This window comes from Limulus polyphemus, unplaced genomic scaffold (assembly GCF_000517525.1).
Source record: "Limulus polyphemus unplaced genomic scaffold, Limulus_polyphemus-2.1.2 Scaffold451, whole genome shotgun sequence".
NCBI lineage: Eukaryota > Metazoa > Arthropoda > Merostomata > Xiphosura > Limulidae > Limulus > Limulus polyphemus.
This window is the reverse complement of record NW_013666061.1, coordinates 341,830-343,361: the sequence shown is the minus strand read 5'-3', so window position 1 is coordinate 343,361 and position 1,532 is coordinate 341,830. Positions and strand designations below refer to the sequence as shown.

The window sequence follows — 1,532 nt, the reverse complement described above, 5'->3', positions numbered from 1 at the left end:
ACTGTTATAACTAGTACTTGAAGAAAATATGTAGTAGTAGTGACTTCTACTGTTATAACTAGTACTTGAAGAAAATATGTAGTAGTAGTGACTTCTACTGTTATAACTAGTACTTGAAGAAAATATGTAGTAGTAGTGACTTCTACTGTTATAACTAGTACTTGAAGAAAATATGTAATAGTAGTGACTTCTACTGTTGTAACTAGTACTTGAAGAAAATATGTAATAGTAGTGACTTCTACTGTTATAACTAGTACTTGAAGAAAATATGTAGTAGTAGTGACTTCTACTGTTATAACTTGTACTTGAAGAAAATATTTGCTCATATTTTTTGTTTGAATGTTGATTTTGTTAAAGGAATAGATGGAAGATTATTCTCTGGAATATAATTTCCATTTAACTACTGAAGATGTGTATAAAATATAAATAGGTGTTGGGATATACTAAAATTTCAAATTAATTACTAGGTCTGATAGTTTTATTTTTATGTAAACACACTGCCAGGGTTCAAGAGAAATTTACCTCATACTCAGAACTGGCCTTTAGGCATCTGCCTATGCCCCTCACTATGGTAAACCTGTTTAGATGTTTTTATGAATAATTATTAAAGATAAAGATATAAAAACCATACAGTTGATCTATTAATGGATGTACCACATCATTCAGTTGTAAAATTGCCATCACATTTGTTTATTGCAGAATACTGTGAGGGGCCCTGCATGTTCTATTTTTCCTGGGACCCCACAGTGTAAAGGAGAGTTTAATATATTTTCTTGTATCCTTGTATTTATAAAAGTATTTGTTTTAATTATAAAGTATATTTTTTTCTTTTCAGGTCACATATGTGGATCCAGTGCAACCACTTTTACCAAATTCTAGCATTAGTATGCCTCATCAAGCTTCGTTTTTACAGAATCATAGCCACTATATTACTCCTGATGGTCAGCCAGCTTATTATGTCCATCCAACCCCTTCTGTACACCCTACTGTACCTGACAGTTCTGTAAGTATAAAATACTTACTTACAAATACTTACTTACAATGTTTACTTAAATTCTATAATACCAGATCATCTGTTTTTAAAATTACATCTATCAGAACATGAACAGTATTAGTTAGTTCTTTTACAATGGGAACTGAATTGAATGATAACAAAGCCATATTACAAGAAGTTTTGAGAAAACAATCTTAATGTGAAAACAGTTTCTTGATTTCTTTAAATTTTTCCATAAGTGTAAAATCTGTGACTTTAAATCTCATTTATACTATACTTTAACTTATTAAGCTTCACAACTCAGCAAATTTATAAGTAAACTTCTGTGTTATACAAAGTTTTCTTTTTCAGTGGTACCTTAGTATATAAATAAAAGTATCTACAACAATAAAAAATGGTTCTTTTTTCTTCCCCTGTAATATAGCATATGCACTATGAGGGATCATTTGGTCCTTCAAGGCTGTCTCCGCACAGCTGCCTTTAATAAAAAGCAAAAACTTGAATCAGTCATTGAATTTTTAGAAAATTATTAATTCCC

At 30.0% G+C, this 1,532-nt stretch overlaps 1 protein-coding gene across 2 annotated transcripts in view; it reads left to right on the top strand.

The window, feature by feature from the left end:
- The window catches only part of LOC106458363 (histone-lysine N-methyltransferase SETD2-like), a 124,804-nt gene that overhangs the window by 111,296 nt on the left and 11,976 nt on the right, over nucleotides 1-1,532 (top strand). For both annotated transcript variants that reach the window (XM_013917870.2, XM_022384554.1), the window contains exon 16: nucleotides 836-1,003. In XM_013917870.2, coding sequence (XP_013773324.2) covers nucleotides 836-1,003 — 168 coding nt within the window. The remainder of the gene's footprint in view (nucleotides 1-835; nucleotides 1,004-1,532) is intronic.